A 22,417-nucleotide genomic window follows, 5' to 3' on the forward strand; every position below is an offset into this window, starting at 1 on the left:
GCATGAGAGAGGTTGTACCTTCTCTTACTGATTTATGGTATAGGAGGACACCTACTCTGTATCTGTTTTAGTCTAAGAGCCTTTTGTTTAGATGGACCGCTAGACTCCTGGCACCAGCTTTGGGGAGTCTTCACGGGGTCATATCTCGACCACACACACACACACACACACACACACACACACACACACACACACAAGGTATACGTCATATGTTAATGAACCTATGCATATTCATGTAACCACAATAAAAGAGCAGTGTTACGGGAGAGCGGACGAGAGCAACTGAGGTCAAGCGAAGGAACGGCGCCTGTCCAGTTCTCTCCCGTGCACGTTAATTTGTAAAACCTGTCTGAGTGTCATTTATTCCAATCTGAGTTGCATTACAGGAAAACTCCTTACAACGCGAGATTTCAAACTGGAGGAAAATCACTGGAGTTATAAGAGGCAGACAACTACACACACACCACATGTATGCTATCGCTATTTATTGTGGTTTAACCTGTCTAGGACAAAAATGTACAGAAAATTCTGCATCAAGCCTTCGAATCATAGCTTTCCTACTTTTGTTAAGCCTGGACTAGTGGTGTGGTGATTAGTGCTGTTGCCTCAGTCCTGGGTTTAAATCCACAACTGGGGTAGTTTGTAGTAGGGTCTCTCTGGGCATTCTGGTTTCCTCCCACAGTTAAGTGTCATACAATTAGATTTAGGTTAACTGGTAATTCTAAATTACCCATAAGTATGAGTGCAAACAGCTGTTTGTCTCTGTGTGATAGACTGGTGAGCTGTCCAGGGTGTAACCTGCCTCTTAACCTATCACTTTGGAGTTAAGCCCCAGCCCCCCTACAACCTGGATAAAGATAGGAGGATGGAAGTCGTTTTAAATTCATTCAACTTTTATGTTAATCAGACTCTAGACTTTGTCGAACATTATGTAATATGAAGACAACATCTAGTATTTAAGTGACCAAGCAGTATTGAGGTAAAAGTTCTAATAGTTTTGGAATAAAATGACAAAATTGTGAAGGATTAAAATATTCCAACAGCTCAGCTTACTTCATCTAAACATGCTCCAATCACGTTTCATCAACACAAAATGCACAGGTTTATTGAAGACGAATAGGTTGTGTTGATTTAACTCAGTTGTTTAAGTTTCTGCCAAAGCAAAACAATTGTGTGCAAAAAATGTCCACTATTGAATTAAGTAAATCCAACATGCTCTTTTTTTCAGTGCAGAGATGTTGCCACCACAGCAGACCACACCACAAAAAATGGCTGAGGCCACCACAGAGTCATAGAAGGTCTTCAGGAGTGGGCCCTTCACTCCAAAAGACCTGAGTCTCCGCAGCAGGTACAGCCTTCTCTGCCCTTTCCTGTAGAGGACTTCAGAATTATGAGTCCAGTCCAGTGTTCAGATAAACACCAAGGTACCTGTAGCTGTCTACAGCCTCGATGTCCATACTTTGGATGTTCAGTGGTTGCAGTGGAGGATGTTTGTGCCTGCGAAAGTCTACCACCAGCTCCTTGGTTTTACTAGTGTTGATCTGGAGGTAGTTCTGCTGGCATCAGTCCTCAAAGTCATGGGTAAGTTCTCTGTACTCCTTGTCGTCCCCATCAGTGATGAGGCCGACTATTGCAGAGTCATCAGAGAACTTCTGCAGGAAGCACTGGCTGGAGTTGTGGGAGAAGTCTGCAGTGTAGATGGTGAAGAGGAACGGAGCCAGAACTGTTCCCTGTGGGGCCCCCGTACTGCAGACGACCCTGTCTGACACACAGCCCTGAGTGGACTGTGGTCGGTCGGTGAGGTAGTCCAAAATCCAGGTAGTGAGGTGGTGGTCCACTCTTTTGTTTTCCAGCTTGTCCTTCAGGACCTGGATATGTTTCTTCCCTTCTGCGTTTTAAGATAAACATCTTGATACAATCATATTTCTCGGTTCACTGGAATAATATAGAGTCTCTACTTTTTATTTAAATGTTGCCATGGTGCATGAACTAACCGATTTGCCTTTCTGGAACTGAAAACTCAGAGCTGCTGATATGCAGGTTATCCAACAGCTGAAAACAGTTCCTGGAACCAGTAAGGGCCCTGCAATCCTTGGTCAGTCTTCAGATGCACCCTCATCCTCGCTTTCTGCTCACACACAGGATGTACTTAGTGGCTTAAGGGAAACTAATTAAGGAAAATAGGTACACAGTTGTACACAGAGCAGTTCAGATTCTGAAAAGTCCTATCTGAAAACCAGGGAAGTGCAGTACAGAGCAATGTGACTCAACTTGGTTTTCTGTCTGATGCTGAAAGATAGCAAAGTCAGCTACAGTATTTTGAATCACACTCGTACGCCATAATGTTGTACAGGGTATCATTTTCATGTGCAAATCACCTAAATATTAAATATTAAAAAGTATTAAATGGAAATGAAGAAATATAATGTCCAGGGTTGTGCAATCCACATTTGTAAGTGTCTTGTGCAGTGCAAATATGCTTAAAAGTGATTTAAGTGATGAAGTGATTCGATTAGATGACCACGCATCTAATCGAATTAGTGTAAACAATGTCCAGAATCAGCTCTGTTATATTTCAGAGACCAACAGCAAGTTTTCACTGAGAAGGTAAGTTGAAATTAGATTACTAATTACCCACTAATTACCAGAATGCGTGCGTATTTGGTAAATCCTTAAGAACTGCCTTGTAAAATTAACACAAAAAGAACTCGTAGAATGATTAAATGTTTATTATTATTAATTATTAAACACTTTAATATTTCTGTTTAAACATTATATAAACTGGCAAAATGTCCACAGGGATAGCCTTCATGAGCCTTTTTTTTTTTTACTAAGAATAACTTCTCTGATAGAGTATGGGATAAACTGAAGCCTCGTCTCGAGTTAAAGGTCAAGTTCATATGATTTCATTTGCAGAAGTTTGTCTATTTCATCAGAAGAGACCTGCACAGACAAGCCTTTGTTTGTCAGTGGTATCTGTCTCGATTTGACTACCAAAGTACTATACTGCCCTATTCAAAGTGCATATTGTCATGTTGTTTGGATGTACCAATATTAACGGTATATTATTTTGCATAAAATCCCATGTGTTCAACTTTCTCTGTTTTTTTGTTGTTGTTGGGTTTGGGGGGGTTTTTTTGTTTTTTTTTTGCCTTTTGTGTTTACAGGCCATGGAATTGCTGAACCCTCTTTCACTACTTTTAGGTATGTTTCTCGCTGAATGATCATTGTTATAAATGTTAAATATGATTTACTTACATTCTAAAATTAACGAATAAACAAATATTTCCTGTTGTTATGGAGCTTACAGCATTTAATTAAAGGGGTGCAAACATTTAAAAAACATGAAAAGTAATGTGAACTGGACATTTGGTGTAGAGCTTTAGTTTATCTACAGTCTATATTGAAAAAGAGTAAAGAAATTCTACAACGAGTTATTTTTTGCATGGTCTTGAAGAAGATAACACAAAAACATATTTGCCTTTAAAAGTTAAATAATTAGAAGTAAAAATAATGTGTTTTTTTGTATATTTAGTGATGTAGTTCTACAGTTATTCATCTTTGCATGTATCTATATCTAAATATACATAAATATACTACATACATATCAGTACGTTTTTTAGAGATGAACTATAACAGTAATGTGTCTCTGCAGGTTCTCAGTCATCCAGGTCATGGTAGTCTAAGGAGTTTGGAAAGAAAAGCAACTGGACTTTTTAAAGTTTCTTGTAGACTTTCACCTCTTACCTGAGAAGGTTCTTTAGCTGAAACATCTTTAAGAAGTCCAGTCACCTTTCTTTCGAATCTCTTTAGATAACAGTAATGCAGAAACAAATGACTAAATGATACTTAAACTGTTGATCTGATCTTATTCTGTTACAGCAACAGTCCAGCTGCACTTTGTTTTCTCTTCCGATGTGTGCCCAAATGCAGGAGATTTAGAAATTGGCAATTTAACTTGGAAACTTGAATGTTGTATGAGCAACAGAAAACAATTCACACTGAAAATTGTGGCTCAAAAATTGGACTCATTGGACTCGATGTACAGCTCAGAAAGGTGTCCTGGCACCAATTACAGAGAGCGAAAGTGTTTGAATTTCTCTCTAGCGGTAGAAAATGGTAAACACTGCAAACCAGCACATTCTTTAAGAAATACTTCACATTATAACAAGATTTTAAGCACACATGCAGTGTTATTTTCTCTGATGAATCTTTATATGTTGGTTTTGTGTATCAGGAATTATAAAGGTCTCTGTAAACGATACAGTTTGTAAGGAAAACTACACTCAGCCTGAATGCCACCCAAATGTCACTTTCAACAATACAGCTGTAAATCTTCCACAACAGTAAGTATCTTTCATGTGTACTCAATTACTGAATACAAAGTTTCAGTATATTTGGTGCCACACATGCTTTCAATAAATCACCTGTATATTTTCCTCCACAAAAGGAATGGAAATATCTGCTTCAATATGACATCAGAGAACAACATGAAAGTAAAGATTAAATTTCAGTGTGCTGAGTACCCTGCTGCTAACAGTAAGCTCTACCCAACACATTAAAATTTCTTAAAGACTGCATTTAACGAAGTCACATGGAGTTTATGTACAATATGTGTGCATTACATTTTTAAAACCTCCTCTCGATTTTTGTGTCCAGTCAGTCTACACGACGAAAGTAAAAGTTGGATTGATGCCTTGGAGGACTGCCAGATGGAACATTTCTCCCTGGTTGAGATCTGTGAAAAGACTGCAAAATAAAACAGACTCAAAGACAGGGGTGTGGATTGGACTGCAAAGGTCCATTTTTGGCTACAGTCCTGAGTGGAAGTGGATTTCAGGGTATAATGTTGTAAAATCACAGTTGAATAGAACGTCGTCCACCAACTCTGACTTTGACAACCACTGTGGAAAAGTCATCTTTGATAATAAGACAGAAGAAATCAAGTGGTCCAACGCCAACTGCCATGAAAAATTACCATACATTTGTCAAAGTAAGTTGCTGTTTTGTTGTCCAATCAGACTTCTTCACCGTATTTTTATTAAATCTTATTGTTTTTGTTTTTTCTTTCTCTCCAGGAATGAATGAAAAGCCTTGTACTGATGATTATACAGAGAAGTCAGGTATATCTACCAAAATGTTTTCTAGCCTGTAGGCATAAATTGACGTTTTACTTTATATTCTGCATCTTTTTTATCTGTGTGACACATATCAGTGTAAGATGCAATATTTACACTTAAGTAGATATATAAAGGTCAATGGGAAGTTTAAAATGAAGTCATTCCACTCTGCATTTTGATATTTTTGAATTAATATTTGTGTTTTGGGCCACAGAGCTTTTCATTGACATTGACTGAACTGATAGCACCAAAGAAAACAATACGCAGCGTCTCCAATCATCATCATGTCAAGGTGAGATTCTTGGAGAAGCAGATTGATGACCCAACAACCCCAATGGTATGCTGTTTGTATGTATGTATGTATGCTGTAGTGTTGTGTTTCACAGGAAAACTACTTTGGTTACTGTCATTTGCAAGCCTTGTTAAATTACCAGTTCACGCACCACTTCTCAGAAGTACCTGTATTTGTCAAAGATGCTTCTATGTAAAGACTCGATGTATTATTTTTGTCATTAAAAACCTAAATATCTGGCTAATTTAACCGAGCGGTTATAAGAAACAACATTTTTAAACACTGAATTTGAACTCGCGATTTTCTTTTTCTCTCAAACAAAAAAACTAAAGAATATTCATTCTGTGCTAATAATGAAATGTAAAGTTAACAAAATGCAAACTGTATTTATTTCAGCGATATCTTGATTCAAGAGATAGTGGGGTATACCAATCTGTCACAGACACCATTCACACACCTAGGGTGAAATCTGTCCATATTTACTTTTGACTTTACTTCTTTTTATGCCCAAGAATGTTACCATGTTGTTGTCAGTTAAACTAATGTGTTGCAAACTATTCGTCCAGCTGTTTGTTTTTAGTAACACTTCTAACTCACCATCACAAACTTTTACCAAACTTCAAAGTATTTACCAGACCTTCAGATTAGCTCAAGAACAGTGCATAGAGACTGTCATGGAATGGGTTTCCATGGCCAAGCAGCTGCATCCAAGCCTTATATCACCAAGTGCAAAATGTCAGATGAAGTGGTGTAAAGCACACTGCCAATGGACTCCAGAGCAGTGGAAATGTGTTCTCTGGAGTGATGAATCATGCTTCTCCAACTGGCAATCTGATCAATCAATCTGGGTTTTGTTCTGACTGTATCGTGGGTGAGAAAGAATGCTTCAGCATACCAAAACGTTTTGGACAATTTAATGCTCCCAACTTTTTGGAAATAGTTTGGGGATGGCTCCTTCCTGTTCCAACATGACTGCACACTAGTGCACAAACTTGACTGGTCTACACAGAGTCCTGACCCTCACCCTGAACACCTTTGGGGTGGATTACAGCAGAGACTGTGAGCCTGGCCTTCTTGTCCATTATCAGTGTCTGACCTCACAATTGCTTGCATGATCAGAATTTACCATAAACACTCTTAAGCCCTCCAGAAAGCTTTCCCAGAAGAGTTGAACATGTTATAGCTACAAAGAATGGGCCAACATATTAAAGGATTAGGATTCAACTGTATTGTCATTACACATGTATAAATACAGGGTAACGAAAAAAAACCCCATTAAAAATGAGATGCCACTCAAGTATATGTGTAATCATTGTTACCATCCGGGTTGTTGTACTGAGTGTAGTTAAAACTTTACAACAGCGTAGGCACAGGTCAAAATCATGCAAGAGGAAAAAAAATACTACTAAATACTGTGATACTTTGAAATTGTTTGTTTTATGGATCTGTTTCGATCGCTGTATAGAATGGGGACTATATCGATTTCCTTAAGGTGAAAAGTCAGTGTCAGTTATTGAAAGCATTAAGCTGAGGGCTAATGCAGCAGCAGAAATCATGTGGTGGTGAATGAACTGGTTATTTATTACCAGCTTCTCTACCTGATGACATAAGGAGACTTTTTTCAGTATACCTTGGTTACATACCTAATTTGTTTATAAGATCAAAATAAAAACTGATCAGGATATATTTGCTTCCTGTTTGACTAGGAACACTCTCTAACAGTAACATCACTGTATGTGGAAACAGAGACGTTTTCTTTTTGGGAAAAAATGAGAAAATAGGACAAATATAATAATATAATAAAGACCAAGTGGAAAAATAACTTTTACTTACAGAAGGAATAAATATTTTAAAAGCTGTTCATCTGTTAACCTGGCTAAGAAGATCTTAAAACCTTCAGATTTTAACAACTACAGTTTAAGAGCAAACGCTGAGTTATTGTGCTGTGCATTCATGAAACAGGTTGGAGGGGATGACTGATCACAGGAAAACCTCCATTTAAACTAATAATGTGTAACAAAAAAAAACATTTTTTGCGGATTTTTTTGCTTTAACAACATTTAAACAACATTTAAAATCAAAATGTTTTCTATATCAGTCAAATTGATTCACCTTATTAAGTTTGTAATATTGCACATCCACAGCATCATAGAGGGGAAAAAAGCAACATTATTCCATTTGAGGAAGATGAGAACACATTTGTGTTTATTTAATCAAAAATATGATAATATAAAGAGCAATATAAAAAGTCTCTCCTGCCGGCATTTCTCTGAGTTATCATTCTGGAGAAAGACAGCAAGCCAGAGGACAGTGGGGAGGTTTATTCAAACACTTTGGATATTTAACAGTCATCTCTGCAAAGACTGGAAGCACTGAAGGTGAACTTTTTATTTATAAACTCTTAATATGACGATCAATTCCTTATCAATTTTCTACCTTTTTTTTCTTTTGCATGTTACAGACCATGGCACATCTGATTCATCTATCATTACTGCTAGGTATGTTTACAACGTACAGGTCAAAACCTAAATGCAAACTGTAGTCAGGCCTGATGTGATCTTCCTGTGTTACAGCAGTGAGCCAGCTGCCCTGTGTTTCAGCCATACGAGACTTTCCAGATGGAGGAATCAAATTTACTCCCTATCATCTGTGCCCTGTTGGAGGGAATATTACACACGACTGCAATTGCACAGCTGGCAAGTGGATATGGAAATTTAAATGTTGTGGGCCCACTGTTAACCAAGTCACACTGGAAGCAACTGCCACAGCCAATTACACTGAGACAGAGGACTGTACTAATAAACAGAGATGGGCAGTAATGCGTTACTTGTAATGCGTTACTGTAATCTGATTACTTTTTTCAAGTAACGAGTAATGTAAGGGATTACTATTGCAAAAACGGTAATTAGATTACCGTTACTTTCACGTAGGAACGCTGCATTACTGCGTTACTAAAACCGTGATTTTTTGCGAGAATGTCTCATGACAGTGACCTAAGCGAGTGCGACGTTCATCACAACAGCTGTCTGCAGATCAACAATGGATAATATATCGAGTGCAGGAGAGAGTATGAGCGTGCAGTGTTTAAAGCGTGGAAGTACTGACCTTACTTTGAGTTTGATTCCATAAAAAGTGACAAAAACATTAGTGTCCATTGTGCGTGGGAAGAAAACTTCTTTTTACAGCGAAAAAACCCCCTAAACTTCCAAGCAAGCAGCGAGTGCGCTACGACGTAATGTGAAACTCACAGAGAAACTCGCGGATTCTTCCACTGACCGCCGCGGCACACCTGCACCAGGGTAAACCTTCGCCTAACCCACTCCTGCTTTACAGGTGAAATTAGAGCAACAGGACCGCTAGTCTTTGATTTTATTTATTTTCTGCTGTGTTTTACTTTCATCTATTTGAAAGAGTGAGTGTAAACACAAAAAAATATTTTATTTTATGTGCTGTAATGTGCAGAAAATAGGTTTAAATGTTAAACAAATTTCTTCCAGTCAGAGAATGTTGCATATAATTAAGTTTTTGCTTGATGCATAAAGTTAAAAGATTTAAAGTTTTAAGAAGAGACTTTTCCATTTGATTACATTTTGTATGATGGATTATGCAGAAAAAGTAGAATTGGGCTGAAAGATCTATCGCTTTATCACCTATTCAGGTTGTAAATCGTGTTTTTAAAAAGTAACTAAGTAACTAAGTAATTAATTACTTTTGAAAATAAGTAATCAGTAAAGTAACGGGATTACTGATTACTTTTTTCAAGTAACTTGACCAACACTGCTAATAAATGACGTAAAATCACATACAAAACAAAAATGTTTGTTTTGTCTGTGGAGGTAGAAAATGGTAAGAAATCTAAAATTCACAACACATTAAAAATGATTTTATCGCTGGCTTAAAGTCGGCTGACTGACTTTAAAATGAAATCTAAGAACTTTAAAACCTGATGCATATTGCTGTAGATGAGCATTCATGTGTTTTGTTTCCATGTACCAGGGTATTTAAAGCATACGAGTGATAATAAGGTCATTTGTGAATCTTGCTCTGCAACTTCAACTACTGCCGGCACAAAATGTAACAGCTTTAAAAAAGAAGTAAATATACTTATATCAGTTTTTAAATATAATGATGAAGAAAATGCAGATTGGTACCTCATAGGCAAAATCATGTTTGTCACATACTTTTAAAACAGCTTTCTGTTTTCTTCAACAGACAAAAGATTCATATCTCGGTTCCTAAGCGAGACCAAAACACAGTAAAGCTCACCTTTAAGAATTTTCGTCAACAACACCGCATCAGGGACTGTATAGAGCAAGGGCGTAGATTTGGTTTTGGCATTGGTGGGGACGGATGATTCAACCACTGAACTCTGCCCTGTTTCTTTGTTTCTACTTTTTGTCTTTGCTTCTTGATAAAAAAGGAGAAATATACTTGCCTACATATGCTATTCTACATGCTTTTAAACCATTTAAAATTACAATTCATAGTTTTATATGTGAATTATATAATGTTAAATTACTATTAAACAAATGACTGACTAAGTATTTTAGACTTTAGTTTACTTCAGCCATATTCCATATAAATCAGGTGTCATACAAAAATAAAAATAGCTTCAAATACAGTCATGACAATAAAAGAATATGACTTTAAGGACTTAACAACATTACTTCAGTTATAGTACACCAACATCTCTTATACATTAGCACTAAGGGAACAGTGAATGACCTGATGGTTTTTGTCCATAAAACTACTCATCTAAGATTACCACAAAGTAAAAGATCTCTCAGCAAAATTATGCAACATTTTAGGCACTATTGCCTAGGGCTGCTCAATTAATCGAATTTTAATCTCGATTACGATCTGGGTTTTCAACGATCATTAAAAATGACTGAGCCGATTATTAGCACCTCCCTCGTGCTTTACTCTCGCGCTGCTCCGTGTGGCAAATCGAGCGCACCTCTCTGCGTTTCGAACACGCGTCACAACAATTAAGAGGACCCGAGGGAAGCTCGGAAAGCTACGCAGAAGTTATTTGGAGAGGAGAGGATAATGGCTGCTGAAGAAAGAATGCCATTGGTTGAAAAGAGAGGTAAAACGACTTCAGTGGTGTGGAAACCAATGTTCCCTGCACTGCTGGCACGGTCTTTGCGCACAGAAAATCTGGGTTGCGCACAAAAAAAATCTAACCTGAATTGAAATTAAAATAAAAACTTTAACAATTCTGTTTTGCAGTGTCAGTCAGTAAGTGACTGGCTGCTCCTGTATGGGATTAGAACGATGCCACCTTATCCTATAGTCCAGCCAATAATGCGATTCACATTCGTATATACGCAGCCAATCGACGTCGTTGACAGGCTATGACAGCGTCCTTATGTGCCGACACCGGTGTTTTAGCTAGCAAAGCGGCGTGGCTGATGTGCAGTGAAGCCACGTTAATGACAACATGTACAACCATTGGAGATGTGAGCAGGACAGACGGAACAATTGACGGAAAAAGTGTGGACTTTATACCAGTTTTTAAATTGTGTTGATAGGCCACGTAAAACCAGAGTTATGATAAAAAAATATCTGCAATGTTTGGTTTTCTTCCTGAATACTATTGTTGTTTATATTTACTGCGGGAAGAAACGGTAAAAACGGCGTTTTATAAGGAAAGCGCTCGAAAGCACTCTTCGCCTGTGAGCAAAAACAAAACCAAAAAACCCCCCCACCCATTCCTATTGGTCGAAAAAAGTACCGTGTCGACCAATCAAAAAATGATATGGCAACGTGGCATCTAGTTGTTAAGAAACGGGGGGAAGTTTTAGGAGTGACGGCGGTGTTTTGAGATGTGAGAGATTTGAGACGTTTAGCGCAAATCTTGTGTAGTTAGTGTGTAGTGTACTCAATAGTTTTGTTGTGTGTCAGAACAATGAGGCGACTGCTGAATGTTACAGGTGTTACAGGAGTGATACATCTCCTGTTGTCAGGCCTGCAGGTATCAGGCTGTTGTTCTCCTTTATCTCATAGTGGACAGAAATTATTTTTTGGAGTGGCACAAATAATTTGTGTGGCATCAGAATTTGATGCAGAACACCTGATTGTTCTGTAAACAGTTTGAAATGTTTATTTTAAAAAATGCCTTGGCTGCATTAAAAAAAAAAAAAATAGCTGCAAAAAACTTTGTTTCCCAAACTGAGTTACTTTTTTGAAGAAGTAACTATATAATTAATTGCCCAACATTGGTCATTATATACTGTATTTTGCAGACAGAGTTACAGGACTCTCTCCCAGACCACAGACTCATAATACAAGTCAGAGCTTTATAAAAAAAAAAAAGAAAAGAAAGAAAGTTGTTTTCAAAATTGGAGTTCAAGTTATTTTTACTTCCAATAGTGTTAACATACTACACAGGTCATGAACAGGATTTTTTAAATTTTCATTGTAAGTGGGCTAAAGCAGTTAATTAAAAGTAGTCTAACATAAATGTAAATGTTGTAATTTGATTATTTTAATAAACCATGTAACTTGGATGGATTAGATGCTGGCGTGACCACAGTGCACACGTCTGATGTCGCTCACAGTGATCCAAGGGATCGCTCAGGGAGTTTGTGTTTTCGCTCAGACACATGAAATATTTGAGGGAACATTGGTGGAAACATTATGGGTCAGACGTGGATCAAATATTGTGCAGTATTTTGAAGTTCACTAAACATAGATGTTTACATTTTTCATTTGTTTTTTATATTGCAAACATTTGCACTGTAATCAGTATTTGCACACTATTTTATATTATTTTTTGACAATCTTTAAAGCCATTATTCAATACATTGTTATTGTTAAATAAATATTGTCAAATAATCGAGATCTCAATTTCAGTGAAAATAATCGTGATTATCATTTTTGCCATAATCGAGCAGCCCTACTATTGCCCCGATCAAATCAGTGAGCTGGGAGTTTTTACTCTAAACATGAACTACTGTTACAGCAACAGACATGGACTACTGGTGCCCCTCACAACAACTCAATGTCCACTATGTGAAGGAGCCAAACACATGCCTTCTCCTCTCGTTAACTGAGATAAACTGCTGGCATATTTGTTTTACATCTATACTGTCCAGTCTCCCCTGGTGGACATGGTACAGCCTCTGTAAACTAATATCCTGGCTTGCTCGAGGCTGCCGTTTTCTCTGACAGTTTCAATCAAAATTAGAAAGGCTACTCTGAGACTGAGATAACTAATAGTGCTGCCTGTTGTGCAGTTAGTTTCCAAAACACGTTATTCATGGTTACATACAATTTTAGACTGATGTGGGCCAAAGCCTAGCATAGCCTGTAACGTTATTATGACGGACACATTGTATGAGTGAACTTGACTTTAAGTGACTTACAGGTTTCTTTGAAAAATACTTTCTTATATCCAGGTTCTTCCTTTTTGCTGCCATCCTCGTCTCCTCCTTGCAGGTCCTCGCAGCGCAGGCTTGCCGCTGCTAAAACTAAACAGAGCTCCCTGAAAGGCACAGCCAGTCACATTGGCCATATTTGTCACATGAGGTAGGACTCCAGTAGAGAACGTAATTTAACTCTTTCTGCACCGCTGGGTGAATGAGATATTGACAGATCGTTTTTTTTCTTTCTTACAATTGGGTTTGTTTTTCTTTACTCGAAGAGATCAAATTATTGGTGGGGACAATTCAATAATCGCTTGATATTGGTGGGGACATGTCCCTTCCGTCCATGCCAAATCTACGCCCTTGGTATAGAGGCTCACACAGGCAAGTACTTTCATCAGCACAATCAGCCTTTCCTCCAAAGAGCAGCTTTAAGAATTTAATTTGCTACATAGTTTTTCTTTCTCAAACTACAAAAGTAAATTATTGATGTGCAAAACAATGAACTGATGCGTTTTTTTCCACAAGCAAGAAAACAAATACAACATAAGATGAATCTGTAAAAATTATACACATACATGTACACTTACACACTGTATAGTTACAACAAGACTTTTTTTAATGTAAAACTGAAATATGTTTTTAAAGCCTGCATTTTTACTTTTTCTTCTTATGTGCAGGTTCAAATCAAAAGACCTGCAATGTTAATGTTACTACAACACATACAGGTACATCAGGTGGAAATGTTTATATTTCAGCCTGAAAGCAGTCTTGTACTTTTAACATTATGTGAATAAAATAATATGTTAATATATTATAATGCTGTAAACTCAATACTTTAATCTATACAAAACATCCCCGACTATCAGGCTGAGTCAGCAGAGCTTTGCATAAATAAAGAGACAGCAGGAAATTGTGGCCTGTTGTAGTGTTAGCATGTCTTAAATGTCACTTTGCGTTTTTTGTCTCAAGTTACAAATCTGGAGTTCTACCATGAAAACAAAAGTTGGATTGATGCCTTGGAGCAATGCCAGACAGACTACACCTCCCTGGTTGAAATCACCAACCAAACAGTGAATGATAAAGTGAAAAGTCTGCAAAATGAGACACACTTGCAACGAGGGGTTTGGATTGGCCTGGAACGCTCAGTCTTTGGCAAAGATAGGGAGTGGATGTGGATTTCAAAGTCCAAAGACATTTATCCTGAGTGGAACAGACGCATAGCTGACTCAAATAACCACTGTGCAAAGATGATCCTGACTGAGAAACAAGAAATTAAGCTGCTGGATGCCAACTGCCATGACAGACTACCTTTCATCTGTCAAGGTGAGCATTAAAGAACAGTCTGGTATAATATAATATATAATATATATATAATCTTTCTTTCTTTTTTCCATTTAAAAAAGAGACTTGGCCATAATGATGTTGATGCAAAAACTTATATTATTTCAGAAGAATCTTCTGCTTTCAGGCTGTAAGACTAATATTTTTTTGGGATATTAACTTTTAATTAATATTGGGGTTTTTTTGGGGGGGGTTTTGTTTTTTACAGATCTTGGAGAAGAGCCCTCGTGACCTCTACTCACAGCAACAGGAAAACTCTGGATTCAGTCATCAACAACTGCAGGACCTGCGCTTTTGTCAAAAACAAAACATCTGCGGTCCAGACATTGAACTGTTGTCATGGAGACATGTCAAATAATGTGCCAGAAAGGGTGTAATCATTGTATAGCATATATCTTTAATGACTTGAAAAAAAACATGAATTGGGGTTTTCTTTCTCTAATTCACACCAGGATGAAATTATACAAATAAGTTCAAAGAAATCACTAAAAACACGAAATTACCATACCATTCATGCCCACAGTGAGTGAGTGTAAACTTCTGGCTACAGCTCTATATGCAACTCTTGTAGTTAAGCTTTGTTGTCATTTCTCTAAGTAGTCTTCAGGAATAGTTCTCCAAGCGTCTTGAAGGACATCCAAAGCTCTTCTTTCTTTCCTCTTTCTTAATGACACGATACTGTTCATCTGCTGCTGTAGGGGCCTGCCACTTCTTTTCTTCATTTGTCTGGTTTCTTCAATATTGTTAAGGACACACCGAACGCCATGTCCAGATTTTCTAACATTGCAGCTAACAGCTCTTGTTGGTTCAAAAATACTATTTTATGCCTGTAACTGTGCTATCTTTGGCCTGTCCAATTTAAGGCCAGAGGGCAGCTTGCACATATTATCAGTGTGGTTTTTTATTATGAGTTTATTGGCTTGGTCAAAAGACTGTTTGATCTTTTGATTGTCTTCCCAACTGTTTCTGTGGGTCACATCTGTTCCTGGAAATCAGCTCAGTGGTAACTGAGAGCTTTGCATGATTAGAGCCAGAGCAGTGAGTAGCTGTGGCACAGGAGAAGTACAGGGGAGTAGGTGAGTGGGCTTCTGGCACTGACATTCTTTCAACACAAAGTGCTACAGTGTATGTATATATTATAGGCACCCATATGTAAAGGTTTTGTTAGCAGAAAACAGAAATACAATTTGCTTTGCCAAACAACTTAGTTTTTAACTTTTCCCCGGTTCATGCTTGTTGTCACGTCACCATTCTATAACTGTATTTCTTTTGCTGACAATTGTATTTCCTGCTTTTTTACTGCTGTAACCCGCAAATGCGGTTTGTCTGTGAAGCACTTTGTTGTACTTGAGACTTTTAAATGTGCTATAGAAATAAAATTGAAACTGAAACTGAACTGAAATTGCTTTATGTTTATTTAGACTTGGTTGTTTTGATAATGGTATCATGGTATGAGTGATACAGAGGGAGTACATGATGCTGTATTTTATTTTGGGTTTCAGGGTTTTTCCTTTGTTCCATTAAGAACTTTGTTAATAAATGTCGCATTTGAGTTTGCAGTGCTCAAACTCCCGTCTCAAACCTGCTTCTTCAAACATCCCAAAACATTTTCTGCTCATAAATACAAGGTTGTGCTGTTTTTCATATATTTGAGTAAAATCAGCAATAGTTAGTGTATAAACACAATAGCCATAGAAACCATCTGAAATATGAAAAACAACGTATTTACTTATTATGAATATTTAATATCTCATTTTTTATTTAAAAATATGTGTGTAAATAAGAAATAAAATGACTTAGTGCTCTACCAGTCAGACAGGAGTCAACATATATTTTAAAAGCAGTGGGGATGAAAGATTTCCTTTAATGATGCTTATTACAGCAGAGTTGAACAAGCCTCCTGCTGACATAATACTAATAATAATAATACTACTACTACTACTACTACTAATCATCATCATCATCATCATCATCATAATCATATGTTTAACCAGTAAGACAATGCAGCAGATGTAATGTGTTAGCGGTTTGTACAAAATCTCTGCATGGGGGTACAGAGTGGTTTCCAATCTGCTACCCTGCTCCAGTTTTCCTTGCCAACCAAGGCAGACTGAGTACAGCTGATGCACTTTGTACCTTTTCCATTGCCACAAAAAAGCGATTTCTTCCAGAACAGAACTTGCTTAAATTGTCATCTGTCTTCCCAAAATCTGCCACCATCTCTTTCAGTTTTAAGTGACTGTAAACTCACCACTCCAAATAGTGATCCACAAGTTCCCTGTACTGTCTCGTTCCCACATCTGGCAAATCCCACAGCTGCAGACTTATCCAAGAATCTCTAACCCCTGTGAGTTATACTGGAAGTCAGGAGTGTACAGGGTGAAGAGAAAAGGTGAGAGTACAGTCATCCATGGTGCTCCTGTGCTGTGGCACACACACTGTACAGTATATACATTGTTTCAATATTTTAAAACAAAGTGTTTTACCAGGCCCCCTGGTGGTTATCGAATGTACTGCAGTTGAGCCGTAATAATAGCAGAAATTCAATTTGAAATAATGGACAGTCACAAATTTATATAAATGTATTTATTTATATTAAAACTAAATTAAAACTGGTAATAAGACTTGGTTAGTTTGTGATATTACTCACTACTCTGACCTAAATTTATTAATTTTGTCTCCCACTGGAAGGTGAGTCACACATTGACCCTAACACTTATGAGAAGTTTATGTTTTATAATTATAATTAATTTTATTGTTTCAAACTGCGTTAAAATCAGTCAGATCAAAAAAGGTTGTGCTCTACCAGATACTTCGATCCATAATCCAATATATTGTAATCATGCATTTCCACCCTCATGTTTAGATGCCTCTTTTGAGGTCTAGACACAGAAAGGTATACTTACTCTCAAAGACTTATATATTAACAGGCAATTTCTGTCATTTACCCAGTTGCAGAACAAGTTCTCTCTCCCTGCGTCACATTTTTTTCATTATTTACAGATAAGAAACTATGTTCGTCAGAGTATCCTCAACTTTCCATCTCTTCCGGAAAAGGGGTCAATTTTTACGCTTCTTCTGAGTTCCCAGGATTCTGAAAAGTTTTTGTGAACGCTTTTTCTGAGTATTTGAATTGTAAATCTGACTTTTTGAAGACAAGAGGAGGAGCAGGGTTTACAAATTGGAGATGAGGTGTGTGAGAGGAGTCTGTGTAGGATCCATTCTTGTTCTATAAATTCAAGACATCAGTTAATTCAATTTGAAGTGCTTCACAGACTCAAACTAAATTGCACAGGATTTTTCCTTCTGTTAGTCCTATATGTGATCGTTGTAAACTTGGAGAAGGCTCTCTTACTCATTTATTTTGGACTTGTCCCAAATTGTACAACTATTGGCTGGACATCTCTGCACTGCTCTGACAGTGCAGTGCAGCACCCAGAAAGCTATTTGGCATTGGCAGAGAAGACTTGGCAAGTTATTCATGAAAACAACCCTGGTACTCAACTTTGCTGCTCAACCCACAAATAACCAAAAAATATATTGTTCATACAAATGTGGCACCATTTCCGGGGAAAAATAGACTTTCCAATAATATACAATTTATTGCCAAGAAACATTGTTACAACAAAGAAATAACAGACCAAACATAAATTTCATAACTTTTTATGCTAAGTATTATTTGGAAACTCATTACAAAACAGGCACTTTTGAAAATTCAAAAATAATCATAAGTAAGCAAACATGAATGAAGACTATGTGCTGTCTTAAGACGTTCAAGGACCAATCAGTGTCAATTAGCAGAATGAAAGTGTTTTATGGATAAAATTGTAACTCCTGTGAGAGAAACAGAATGACGTTCTGTATAGTTTCATTTCAATTTGGCCATAAAAATATGACTTTTTAAAAAATAAAAGCTAGGATAGACTTTTTTGTTTAGAAGATGGTGTAAACACTGTAAATAGTTATTTTCAAAGTTTAGCTCTATTCACTCCAATTCACTGAGGACCGTCTTGAAAATGTCCTGAACTGAAGCCATTTTCAGAACTATAACAGGAAGGGAAAAGACTCTTCTTAGATTGGTTTTGGTGTTTCTGTGTGAGATAAGTAAAAGTATGAGCATAATCGCCATCTAGTGGCAGAGAAAGGGAATTAAAACACTTTCTGAATGAGCTGCCACAGCAGTGGTCCAATCTTTTACTGTGTTAGGAGTATTCAGATAATTGTGCACATACTTTTTTTCCACAATGGTAAAACCAAAATTAGGTACATAATTCAAATACAAATAAACATGTAAAAGGGGTTGATGATATAAAACAGCTCTGTATCAAAGGCAGTGTGGAGTAAGTAGACCTGCTTCTGTTCACTCTGAAGATGAAGCTACTTGAAGAAAACCCTCAGAGTCCCAGAGCTTCTTTCTTCACGCTGCAACCCAGCAGGACATTTCCAGCATCCACACACTCTGACACACACGGTGCTAAAAACACAAAACAGATATTAAAGGAGATATTAATGTGTGTGTGGGGAGGGGGGCTGATTGTAGCATGAAACAGTTTTTTAAAGCTGTTATTTTATCTGTTACGATCATTGCTAGTACCATTCTGAGCACGGAGCCATGAGGCAGCCTTCATAGCCAGAAGCTCCCACTCGTCCTTTGCATCCATCTTGAAACCATGAAGCCAGATCAGAGCCAGAATGGTGCCCCACACTTCACTGCTGGCCTAATTCACCAAATCAATAAAATAAAACAGACAGAACACACATTTTACTTTCTACAAGCAGTAATATTAGATATGTTTGTGTACTTCTTTGTCACACCAAGGTGGGCAGCTCTGCATATTTGATTTGGCAGATTATTACACTGGATGCTCTTCCTGATGTAATCCCAAACTGTGATATCATAAATGCTCTAAAATAATGTGCTGACATGTTTTTACAAGAACTGATGAGGAAAATAATTTCTGCTGCTGTGTGGTTTCTGGATAATATCAGACGCTGGTGCAGCTCAGTGGGTGGTTAGGAGTGTGATTACCACCAGTGTTTTAGCTTCTGATATGCAGATGTTTATTCTCAGGCTGTGAGGCAGGCCTACATTTAGTTTGACTTCATTGTCCTTGTTTTATGCTGTGTTTTTAATTACATCATGTGGTTTAGTTCAAATTATAGAATCAAATCTGTTTTATCTCACATTATCATTTTGTGTTAATATTTAAATTGACAGCAGCCCACCTTTTCAGGCTTTGACTTTTCCACCTCCTCGTTGGTCTTTCCCAGTGCAGCAGCCAGAGCTGCATCAAGCAGCCAGCAGCCAGACGCCTCCTGCAGGGAGACTAACTGCAGCAAAGGGTCTCTGGGTGGCTGCTCAGGCACAGCAGCTGGAAAATCAAAGATGGAATAAAAACAAAACCTGATTATGGTGCTAGATAAACTGGCAGCATCACACATTAGTTACTGTGGTTTTAATGAATACCATCTGAAGGCAATCAAACTGATGAAATGAAAGGTTGAAACGATGTAAAGTATGTGTTTCACATGTTTTAAAGAAAAAATATATGGCCAATGTATTAAATTAATTTAATCTGATTTATTAGAATATAAAACTAAAACTTTATTCAGTGAGAAAAAACTGGATCTCATTATCAAAGCAACTGAACTAAATATTGTTATACAGTCACTTCCACTTAGCTTTAAATTTCCTTCATATCTACCAAGACAATGCGTGCTTATTTTATTTTCTTATTATATTCTAACCCAGCAAATTATAACTGATGGTGTTACACACAATAAGAAAAAAAGAATTTCCATCAGTTGACCTTTTGAAAAAACACACCTGCTAATTAAAACTAAATACCTGCTCTCATTTTGTTTTTTACTTACATTTTATTGACTGGTTTTCTTCTTCCATCATCGGGAATCCATCTGAATTGGTAAAGACACACACACAAATGTTTCTGAGGTAATTACAGAGAATTCCTTAGCAATAGTATCTGAATGCATAGTTTTCTCAAAAACAGTCATATTCCAAGAAAAAAATCATAACCTTTTCACTTCCTGATTTCTTACAATGTTAAAACAGTGCACTGCTGTGCTGCTCTGCCCTTAGCATACACACTCCATGATAATATTCTTTTGGCTGTCAGAGACACAAACAGTCCCCTGACATACATGTTGCTATGGACCACCATACCAGCTCATGTAATAGCTCACATCATTTCCTCTGTGTTTAACAGTCTGTGTATTCACAGAAACGGCCAAATTAAAAGTACAAAATATCACATTCATGAAAGCTGGTTTGGCTGTATTTACTCTTTTTATTGCTTGTTTGCTGCTCTAACTGCATATGTAATGAAAATGACAATTACTTTTGAGGACTTACATGTGCATGTTCAGTCCACACACTAAACCACACCTAAAACTATTATCCAAATGCGTACATCCTAACCTGAATAAATACTGAGTTTAAGTTCAGCCAACAAATCAGATTTCAATTTTGACCTTCAAAAACCTTTCTGAGCGTACAAATCTGTAAAACTACATGTAACATCTCTCTCGCTTGTTCGCAAAACCTTAAATATGTGTGGACGAATCAGCTGATACACACAGAACAAATTGCATGCCCACGTGGGGTTTTGAGACAAATTTAACGCCATCAGCTTCTCACACATCCACAAATGTAAGCTGCATTCAAATCTTTTTGTAAATACACAGAACAACTTATAACCCCTTTATTAGAAAACATCGATTTACCAAATACATAATTATAATTCATTTAAAGGGTTTTCTTCCCAGAGTGCAATGCAATATGTGTTCAGAATTATTCATTACATCAACATTAATGTTAGCCTGCTGTTATTAGAGAATGGTAAGATCAACATTAGAGTGTTAGTCCATACTATTTATTTTTATTATTCTATTTTTTTTTAAAGAAAACTAAATGTCCACTTTATTTGAAAAAACAAACAAAAACAAATCCGCAGGTCTACAAGGCCAGATGTTCTTTTGGATCATATCGTACGCATTTGCAACCCTTTGAAACATATTTCTCTCCATACGTATGTTACTTATACACATACATGTATGGAGGTCAACAATATGTGATGACTACTGTATGAATGCCTATATATTTGTTTAACTTTCACAAAGGGTTTTGCTTACTCCTGTTATGTACAACTCCTCCAAAGCTATGTCCTACATCACGATGTTAAAATCATAAAAGAATGGATGGCACGAGATGAAGACAGTACATATGAACTATTCAAATTCATTGTGTTATATAAAACAAAATATCATTCTCGACCACCCTACGTCTCCCATTTAGACCTCAGGACTTCCAGGCCATAGTTGGCACAGATGTTTCTGTATGGTACGCTGACCACTTGGTTATGGCAGTCCATGTATGCCCTGCCTGTTAGCATCTTGCACCCTGCTGGGTGTGCTGGATTGTCTCGGGGGCATCTTTACACAGCCTGCACCTGGGGTCATGCCTGGTGTGATATGTGTGAAATTCCTCTGTCATTGCTGTATATCCCGGTGGTGTGGATCAGTGAATTGATGTCTCGTTCACTCTTGGCCTACAGCTTGATGTCATCCATGCACAGGAGGTGGCTGACGATCGCTCCATTCTGTAGTCGGTATCTGTAGCCAGTTTTGTCAGTGATCTCACTGAGGGGGTTCAGGCCTAAGCAGACCAGCAGTGGGGACAGCACATCCATCTCCGTGGTCGATCCCGCACCTGATGGTGACTTGTGCTTTTGGCTTGAAGTTAGCCTCTAGTGTTGTTTGTCACATCCACATAGAGTTCCTGATGAAGGCTCTTAGGGTCCTGTTGATCTTGTACAGTTCTAGGCATTCCAGGATCTGAGTGTGGGGCTTGGTCAGCCGAGTCTTGCAGTCTCTATCAGTAGGTGGTGTTTTGTGCCTCTGGTATTCATGCCAATTCCCTTTTGTGCCCCGCTTATGTATTGAGCCATGTGCTTATTCATCTTAGCCGCTATGATGCCTGGAGAGGAGCTTCCATGTGGTACTGATGCAGGTTATGTCCAATAGTTGGATGGGACCGGTCCCTTCTACAAACAGCTACACATTTACATAGATGTACAGATGTGTCATTTAGGTTTTACTTACCTGTTTCAATTTCCTCATACATCACCGGGGAGCCAGACACTATAATGTAAAAAATAGAGTCTGTACATTTGATAAGAATTTGTTAAAGAAGACTAAATTACTGATTTGTTGATATACAAATACAAAACAAATAGTATAAAAGTATTTAAATGTACATCACTGTCACTGTT

The 22,417-nt window shown here is 37.5% G+C and overlaps 2 protein-coding genes, 1 long non-coding RNA gene and 1 other non-coding gene across 19 annotated transcripts in view; 2 read left to right on the forward strand and 2 right to left on the reverse strand.

Moving 5' to 3' along the window:
* Nucleotides 1-2,003: 2,003 nt before the first annotated feature.
* LOC109205025 (uncharacterized) lies at nucleotides 2,004-16,743 on the reverse strand. 2 transcript variants are annotated; one of them, XR_003213702.1, is made up of 3 exons: nucleotides 16,378-16,743; nucleotides 4,626-4,738; nucleotides 2,004-2,128 (listed from the first exon to the last, which is right to left on the reverse strand). It is a non-coding gene; the product is annotated as an uncharacterized LOC109205025 (long non-coding RNA). The 2 variants fall into 2 exon arrangements; XR_003213703.1 differs by lacking the exon at nucleotides 16,378-16,743 and adding an exon at nucleotides 12,783-12,838.
* On the forward strand, nucleotides 2,126-8,270 carry LOC102077260 (uncharacterized). Of its 5 annotated transcripts, XR_003213701.1 has the most exons (10): nucleotides 2,126-2,607; nucleotides 3,168-3,204; nucleotides 3,883-4,119; nucleotides 4,238-4,346; nucleotides 4,451-4,539; nucleotides 4,660-4,993; nucleotides 5,079-5,123; nucleotides 5,335-5,412; nucleotides 7,874-7,910; nucleotides 7,986-8,270. It is a non-coding gene; the product is annotated as an uncharacterized LOC102077260 (transcript). The 5 variants fall into 5 exon arrangements; XR_003213699.1 differs by having other exon boundaries at nucleotides 2,126-3,204; nucleotides 5,335-5,457; XR_003213700.1 differs by having other exon boundaries at nucleotides 2,126-3,204; nucleotides 5,335-5,457; nucleotides 7,989-8,270.
* Nucleotides 10,471-15,522, forward strand: LOC109205022 (regenerating islet-derived protein 4). Of its 3 annotated transcripts, XR_002064481.2 has the most exons (4): nucleotides 12,902-12,945; nucleotides 13,061-13,510; nucleotides 13,755-14,108; nucleotides 14,335-15,522. XR_002064481.2 is itself a non-coding variant. In XM_019367453.2 (3 exons), exons 1-3 carry the CDS (start codon nucleotides 10,480-10,482, stop codon nucleotides 14,355-14,357), a joined length of 399 nt encoding a protein of 132 aa, XP_019222998.1. In that variant the 5' UTR covers nucleotides 10,471-10,479; the 3' UTR covers nucleotides 14,358-15,522. The 3 variants fall into 3 exon arrangements, 1 of the variants encoding a protein (XP_019222998.1); XM_019367453.2 differs by lacking the exons at nucleotides 12,902-12,945; nucleotides 13,061-13,510 and adding an exon at nucleotides 10,471-10,501; XR_003213698.1 differs by having other exon boundaries at nucleotides 13,061-14,108.
* Nucleotides 16,744-17,708: 965 nt separating the features above from the next.
* Nucleotides 17,709-22,417, reverse strand: part of LOC100706833 (von Willebrand factor A domain-containing protein 5A) — a 93,869-nt gene continuing 89,160 nt past the window's right edge. For 6 of the 9 annotated variants that reach the window (XM_025897902.1, XM_025897901.1, XM_025897900.1 and 3 more), the window contains 5 exons: nucleotides 22,248-22,286; nucleotides 20,001-20,042; nucleotides 19,353-19,498; nucleotides 18,721-18,844; nucleotides 17,709-18,600 (listed from right to left, as the gene is read on the reverse strand). In XM_025897902.1, coding sequence (XP_025753687.1) covers nucleotides 18,521-18,600; nucleotides 18,721-18,844; nucleotides 19,353-19,498; nucleotides 20,001-20,042; nucleotides 22,248-22,286 — 431 coding nt within the window. In that variant the 3' untranslated portion in view covers nucleotides 17,709-18,520. Of the gene's footprint in view, nucleotides 18,601-18,720; nucleotides 18,845-19,352; nucleotides 19,499-20,000; nucleotides 20,043-22,247; nucleotides 22,308-22,417 lie in introns of all 9 variants that reach the window. The other 3 variants (XM_025897899.1, XM_025897895.1, XM_019345309.2) reach the window with 2 other exon arrangements.

This window comes from Oreochromis niloticus, linkage group LG14, assembly GCF_001858045.2.
Source record: "Oreochromis niloticus isolate F11D_XX linkage group LG14, O_niloticus_UMD_NMBU, whole genome shotgun sequence".
In the NCBI taxonomy this organism is placed as follows: domain Eukaryota; kingdom Metazoa; phylum Chordata; class Actinopteri; order Cichliformes; family Cichlidae; genus Oreochromis; species Oreochromis niloticus.

Excerpts from the sequence above, each read along its gene's own strand:
- LOC109205022 (XM_019367453.2), top strand. The coding sequence starts at position 10,480 with ATGCCATTGGTTGAAAAGAGAG. Across the intron at positions 10,502-13,754 it reads GCCATTGGTTGAAAAGAGAG|TTACAAATCTGGAGTTCTAC; the intron begins GTAAAACGACTT and ends TTTTGTCTCAAG. Across the intron at positions 14,109-14,334 it reads ACTACCTTTCATCTGTCAAG|ATCTTGGAGAAGAGCCCTCG; the intron begins GTGAGCATTAAA and ends TGTTTTTTACAG.